The 7,500-nt window shown below is 45.1% G+C and overlaps 1 protein-coding gene across 2 annotated transcripts in view; it reads left to right on the top strand.

The window, feature by feature from the left end:
- The window catches only part of gck (glucokinase (hexokinase 4)), a gene marked incomplete at both ends in the record, with an annotated part of 7,099 nt that extends 2,120 nt beyond the window's left edge, over window positions 1-4,979 (top strand). For both annotated transcript variants that reach the window (XM_080434499.1, XM_080434498.1), the window contains 6 exons: window positions 1,215-1,310; window positions 1,429-1,528; window positions 1,824-2,007; window positions 2,849-3,004; window positions 4,053-4,286; window positions 4,832-4,979. In XM_080434499.1, coding sequence (XP_080290625.1) covers window positions 1,215-1,310; window positions 1,429-1,528; window positions 1,824-2,007; window positions 2,849-3,004; window positions 4,053-4,286; window positions 4,832-4,979 — 918 coding nt within the window. The remainder of the gene's footprint in view (window positions 1-1,214; window positions 1,311-1,428; window positions 1,529-1,823; window positions 2,008-2,848; window positions 3,005-4,052; window positions 4,287-4,831) is intronic.
- Between the last annotated feature and the right edge of the window lie 2,521 nt (window positions 4,980-7,500).

The following is a 7,500-nucleotide window of genomic DNA, read 5'->3' as shown; positions in this document are numbered from 1 at the left end:
TCGGCTATTTTCACTATTTTAAAATGTTTTTGAACATACAAAAAATGTCTAATAAGATTCATCACAAGTAGGGGTGTCGCGATACACTAATTTTACGATATCGATATCAATATACTGTACATGATATATATCGATACGATACAATATTATTTTATTATTATTTTTCCAATCATGATCAACATTGGCCATCATCTTCAGTTTAAAAGCTGTGGTAATTACCAACCAAGTGTAGCCTAGTTATTAACAACAGCTCGAACTCAATATCTATAATACCAGAGTGGCCACTTGTAAAAATAACCTTTGGCTTAGATTAGATAGAATAGGCCTATTTGACAGTGCAGGAACATTATTGCCTTGAAGTATGTAACATTAACGAGCGCCAATGAGCGTCAGCTCCCCGTTTGGAACTTAACTCTCCACGATAGCTCCGAGATGAAGTTCTGCTGCGCCAAGCCCCAGCGGAGGTTTCCGCACATCGTATCCCAAAAGTAAAGGTAGTCCGAGACACTTGCAGATGTTTGCAAAATAGTCGGACAGTAAAATTGTGTCCAGGTGTCGGTACCGCTCCCGATTCGGCTGCAAAAGCCCTTGAATATGATGGAAGACATGATTAAGGATTACTGTGATTATGATAAGCTTACATTTCACATCACAACACCATGCAGTAAGAAAAAAAACAATACACAAAAAATACGAAAGATTAAAGAATATCACGATACGGTATGATGTCACGACGATACATATCGTCACGTTTTAATATAATTGGGATGATATATCGTGACACCCCTAGTCATAAGGCATAAGACGCAACACAAAATAGGGCCCTGAGGGCGTCTTAAGTATCTGGTCTTATGACCTAACTTAAGACCTGGAGGCGTGGCCAATGCTGTTTGGCCACTCAAAATTGCTAAACAGCATTGGCCACGCCTCCAGGCCTTAAGTTAAGGTCATAAGACCTGGTACTTAAGACGCGCAAAATAGGGCTTCAGAGATTCAGGAGTTTTATGGGACGACCCAATAACCGAATGTTTAAAGCACATACCATAGGTTCTAATGCCTGAGAGCGAGTCCATAGTTCAATTCCTGGCCGACTGGACCATTTGCTGCATGTCACTCCACTTTTCTCTCCCGTGTTTCCAGTTTCCTTATACTGTACCTGTCAATAAAGGCAAAAAAAGAGAGAGAGATTCATGAGGTTTATGATCATCCCCCAGGGCATCCTGCTGAACTGGACCAAAGGGTTCAAGGCGTCCGGAGCAGAGGGCAACAACATTGTTGGCCTTCTAAGAGATGCTATCAAGAGGAGAGGGGTATGTTGGGTCTTATTTGTTACATTTATACAAGACTTTATTACAAAACCTGAATTTCATATATTACAATAGTTAAGAGTCACATCAGTGTTGATTGTAAATGTGTTGTGTCATTCAGGACTTTGAGATGGATGTGGTTGCTATGGTGAACGACACAGTGGCCACCATGATCTCTTGCTACTACGAGGATCGTAGCTGTGAAGTGGGAATGATTGTTGGTGAGGACGCTTTCACATTGCACGCACATACGCACATACGCACATACGCACGCACGCACGCACGCACGCACGCACGCACGCACGCACGCACGCACGCACGCACGCACGCACGCACGCACGCACGCACGCACGCACGCACGCACGCACGCACGCACGCACGCCCGCACGCACGCACACACGCACGCACCTCCGCCACCAAGACAACAACCTGTCCAACGCAACGAGTAAACTCAGTTACATAAGCATATTTGCACACGCATGCACACACGTGCTCTAAATCTCCCGTCTTCCACAGGCACGGGGTGTAATGCATGCTACATGGAGGAGATGCGTACGGTAGAGCTGGTGGAGGGCGAGGAGGGCCGGATGTGTGTGAACACAGAGTGGGGGGCCTTCGGGGACCACGGGGAGCTGGAGGAGTTCAGGCTGGAGTACGACAGGGTGGTCGATGAGACTTCCATCAACCCCGGACAACAGCTGTGAGTCATTCACCAGCACAAATGCTGCATGCATGTTTGACACTTTTAATTCCATTAAGCATGAATGAATAAATGAATGAATGAATGAATGAATGAATGAATGAATGAATGAATGAATGAATGAATGAAAGAATTCATTCATTCATTCATTCATTCATTCATTCATTCATTCATTCATTCATTCATTCATTCCTGGCAGGTGTGTGTATCCAATGTATATGTTAACCCCCAGCTGGAGTGAGACCACATATACTATATGTTAGTAAAATAGTTGTTTCTGTTGTTTCTGTCTCTCTTTCTCTCTCTCTCTCTCTCTCTCTCTCTCTCTCTCTCTCTCTCTCTCTCTCTCTCTCTCTCTCTCTCTCTCTCTCTCTTTCTCTCTCTCTCTTATAATCATCATTCGTTCAGCAATAATCAAATACTCACCTGAGCTCACATGAGATGTCTGTGAGGTTGCTAGGCGACCAGTTGTTTTTCCTGTGGTTGTGTGTGATTGGTCAGAGGTACGTGAGTGGTCAGGCAGGGGGGCTTGGGGGGGTCAGATTAATGACCTCTCTCTCCAGCGTACGCTATAGTGCCTGCAGCCCTAATGGCTGTTTACCTTTCGCACTGACGGCCGCCCTCACATAGACAGCCACTGTGACATAGGGATTTCTGTCCGGCTTCTCGTATGCTCCCTCTTTGCTTCCCAACCCAAACAGAGAAAGACATTTGTTTGCTCATGTTCTGTGACGCAGATCGCCTTTTACCAGCACCTCTCCTTCGTACCCGGTGTTTGAAGCCCCTCCCATCGTGTTTTCTAATCTCTTATAACTTAATTTCTCTCTCTCTCATGCTGTAGATTTGAGAAGCTGATCAGTGGGAAGTACATGGGCGAGTTAGTGAGACTGGTTCTGCTGAAACTGGTCAACGAGGACCTGCTGTTTAACAGTGAAGCCTCAGACTTTCTGAAAACTCGTGGCAGCTTTGAGACGCGTTACGTCTCACAGGTGGAGAGGTGAGTCGTCCTAACTGTGAAAGCCTGTACAACTTGTACCTTGATCCTGCTCCGTGAACTCTTTGGTTAACTTTGAAAGGATGGTGGGGCGCTTGGGTGTCATAGGGCCTCCACCGTACGACGTCTGCCATCCAGAGTGGAATCTGGGCTTGAATCCTCCTCTGTGCCTCCGGCTTGGCAGGGCACTCCAATCAACACAATAGGCTCTGTGCATAACTACCAGGTTTCATAAGGTGGCACACCCCGTTACCCTGTTCTGGTTCATTTTCATTTTCAGTGTCATGTCTTTCCAGTTCAAATCTGCTGCAGAGCTCATCAAACGAAGCTAAAGGAAAATGAACCAAAACAGGAAATGGGTATGCCACCTTCTGGAAACACAGGACTACAATTAGGCACAGAGCTTATTGGCCATGTTCAAGGGGAGGCAGGGGCGTGCTGGGAGGGGAGGGGGGGGGGGGGGCTTTGTTTTGTCAACGGGGGGGGGGGGGCGTTTTAACCCAGCAACTATGTAAATTACACCACTGCTGAAAACCGTCCCAGCCCAACAGTAACGTAACTAATAATTGGGCCGCACGACCCGGAAATTACCGTAATAATCCTAAAACAGGAGCAAAAAAAAATGTTTAATGTTTTAAATGGCGCGGCCGTTCTGGAATTTTCCCGAATTTCCCAGTGGCCAGCACGTCCCTGAGGGGAGGGCAATCGCTGTTGCTGCAATAGTGAGTCCTACAGATTGGTCAGGGCACCTGTTCAGAAGGGAGAGGAACTGGCTCAGATAAAGCGTGCTTTCGCATGTGCTGTGCCCTCCCAGTGAATCTCCTCAATGTCAGGTGAAAAGAAGTGAATGATAACTTCATGTGTATCAGAGGAGAAATGATTGTCTTTACCCTGAAACATAACCAACTGTAGGGGTTAGTAAGCAGGGACACACAAGCGTGTGGAAAAGTGGGAACTGGCATAACAACTAACTTTAAAATATTGGGAAAAACAAGAAAAGAAACCTTGGAAAGATCGTTAATATTTCTGTTGTCCTCGTCTTATTCATTAGTGACTCTGGGGACAGGAAACAGATTTACAACATCCTGTCTTCACTGGGTGTGCTTCCGTCAGAGCTGGACTGTGACATTGTGCGTCTGGTCTGTGAGAGCGTGTCCACGCGCTCGGCTCACATGTGTGGAGCTGGCCTCGCTGGCGTCATCAACCTCATGAGAGAACGGCGCTGCCAGGAGGCTATAAAGATCACCATTGGGGTTGATGGTTCTGTGTACAAGCTGCACCCATGGTGAGGAATGGCAGGAGAAATGAGAACAAGACACAAGGAAAGGTGTAGAGGTGGAGAATGAGGAAGGAAGGCAGCACGTGTGACAGAGAGAGATGTTCAAGTTTCAACCTTATTTGTCCTCTGAGGGCAATTGGCAGCACATCACATAACATAGGCCTATAAAAGAAAAGAAAAAACACACATCACAATTTTAACAGTAACACAGACACTGCAGCAATGGTACAGCAAGTCAAATACAGTAAGAACAGTGAATATTATGTAGAATACTACTATAAACTGCAATACAACATGGCATGAACAATATTTAGCCTCATTAACACCAACATTTTCATTGTCTTATTACTGTTCATCGTTATTGTTGCTATTGTTTATAATTGTTTTGTTATTGTTATTGTTGCTAAAATGTTGAGGTACCAAAACCAAAGAATTTAAGTCTTGTTTAGGCTACCTGTAGGCTATATACAGTGAATCGTGAAGCTTGAATGCCCTCCATGTGGGACACATTATTGCATGGTGGTGGTAACCCTGTTGTTTCTTTCTCACAGTTTCCAAGACAGGTTCCACAAAATTGTCAGAGAGCTAACACCTCACTGTGACATCACGTTCATCCAATCAGAGGAAGGAAGCGGCCGCGGGGCAGCCCTTATCTCGGCGGTGGCCTGTAAGATGGCAGCTTGCATGATGGCGCAGTAAAGGAATCATGCAAGAAGTGACCTTTGAACAGGGAGCAACGCGGGCCTCAGTGAACTCTAGGTCTGTGATGGTGATGTCCTTGTCCAGGGATGTACAATACCGCTGCAGCCTTTTCCAGGCTTTACAGAAGCAAGCACTTTGGCTGAGAGATGTGCGCCATTGTGCGAGGAAGAGTGCTCAATACTTGAAGGAGCACAGAGAAGAAACCACCGGCAACTTATATTATAGATACCGATTTGTAGTATGATAAAAGGAGACCAATTTGTCGCAATGTCAGTACTGTATGTGTTTGTGAATATCTTATATGGTTCCTTGTTGAACCCAAAAGAAGTGGATGCAAGAAAGCTAGTTGAGAATCCCTGCTTCCTGGCTCACTGACTATCAATAGAGCATGTTCACAACAGACATTCTGACAGGTAAACACAGCTGAAGGTAATAACGTTTAATTGGAGGGGAGTTTGAATGTAACAGCATAGCCCTGCCAGCTCATGAGCCAAATGTGTCCCTTATAAGGATGGATTATCCGGTGGGGGGAGGACAAATGGGGGCGAATGTAATGGAGTAGCACTGCCTGAAGTTCATAAGCCTAATATCTCTCCTGGACATGAGTGGATTTCCCTTTGTATGAGCGGAGGTTTTTTGGTTTCCCACATGGGAGATGTGGGTTTGGATTCTGGGTGTTACATTGGTGCCGTGACCCTGATTATACTTCCCGGGCCGGTGGGGGGGTAATGCAACAGAGTAGCTCTGCCCACGGTCGAAGCAAGGTAAATGTAATGACGTGGCCCTGCCCCCACCTCATAAGCCTAATATCTCCCCTTGCCAATGAGGGATTCCCCTTTGGATGAGTGGTACAGCTTGGTTCCCCACGTGCGAGAGCGGGCTTGAATCCTAGGTTTTACAACAGCATGGACAGCTCCTGTACAGTTAACTTCATGATGTCACACAGAAACACCTAAATGAAACACAACCACAGTTAACGTTGTATTCTTCAGCGCTGTTTACCAGTCAAAATGTCTGCATGGATATAGGGTCCATTGTGTTTGGGTGTGAGCGGACCATATTTAAAATTGATGTATTCACTGATATTGTAATATACCAGTACAAACTGGCAGGATGATGTACAAGAGATGGTTATTGTCTATATGCTGATGTGACTTCAGCCTAGAGGTGTTATTATAGATAATAAATAAAAACATTATTCCTGTATTGTGTAGTCTTTCCTGTGTGTGATCAATGAAATATTTCTTTGACATTGTATTTATTATCAAAAGAAGATGTTTATAGCATTAAGTTTAAGCTGGGAGATCTTGATTTTCATACTTGCTTGACAATAAATTGTGCTTTGTATGTGAATAAGTTTGACTGTAAATAAAATCGCTATGCCTTGATAATTTGTTGACCTAAACTGCTGTTTTGAGTAGGCTATGAGAAATCCTGCTTAATGAGATTATCAAGACAAAAGTTCTGCAACTCTCAAAAATGTTGTGTTACTGTGTTACTGTTATCCCAATCTGGGAACCCAGCGCCAAATGAAAAGGAAAAACAGCGCCCTCTGCTGTTTTTGACTATCTAGCAGAATCTGTTCTTGAGAGATTACTGTTATCCCAAACTGGGTTCCAGGCTCGCCTTAGGACTGGAGGGCGCCAAAATCACAGGGGGAGGCCTTCTCTGTTTGGAGGTAGTTTCACACTACAATCATAAAATGCATTTTGGGTCATTATATAGTACAATAGTCAGAAATAGCCTACATTTTCCCACTTGCTTGTAGCTCAGCTATTTGTGCTATTCGTCGTACTCTGTTGGGAGTTGCATATTCTATCGTCGTACGAGAGGTATATTGGGCTTGTCACACCTGCATGAGTGAGTGTGTGTGTGTGTGTGTGTGTGTGTGTGTGTGTGTGTGTGTGTGTGTGTGTGTGTGTGTGTGTGTGTGTGTGTGTGTGTGTGTGTGCGTGTGTGTGTGTGTGTGTGTGTGCGTGCATGCGTGCGTGCATGTGTGCGTGTGCGCGTGTGTCTGTGTCTATATGTATGTGTGTGTGTGTGTGTGTGTGTGTGTGTGTCTATGTGTATGTGTGTGTGAGCATATGTGGGGGGTCTCAGCTCTTGTCCAATATACATGTATATTAGTATAAGGGGCCACTCCAAGGAAAAATATTGGGAACCACTCAGGTGTAACAAAAGTTGCCATTTAGCCACTCAAGAGGGTATTAGGCAGGGTAGAAATGGCTTAGGTCACATCAGCGTTTGTCCCTTGCATATTCTATCCCACCATTGCACTCTCCTTATCTCTTTTTTCCAGACCAGAGGAATCCTTGGTTCTTCAGTTCTTATCAGGTCCATTAAGAGAGAGAGAGATAGAGAGAGAGAGAGAGAGAGACAGAGGACCAAGGGAGCCATGTAAGGGACTATGTTGCCCACCAGAGGCTATTATAGGCAGCAAGCAGATAACATGGGCCATACATAAACAGTCCCCAGTATCACACCTATAGCCTGGGAGCCAACTGATTTATAACACTCC

This window comes from Gymnoscopelus braueri, assembly GCF_963280865.1.
Source record: "Gymnoscopelus braueri genome assembly, chromosome: 7".
NCBI lineage: Eukaryota > Metazoa > Chordata > Actinopteri > Myctophiformes > Myctophidae > Gymnoscopelus > Gymnoscopelus braueri.
This window is presented reverse-complemented; position numbering and strand designations above follow the sequence as displayed.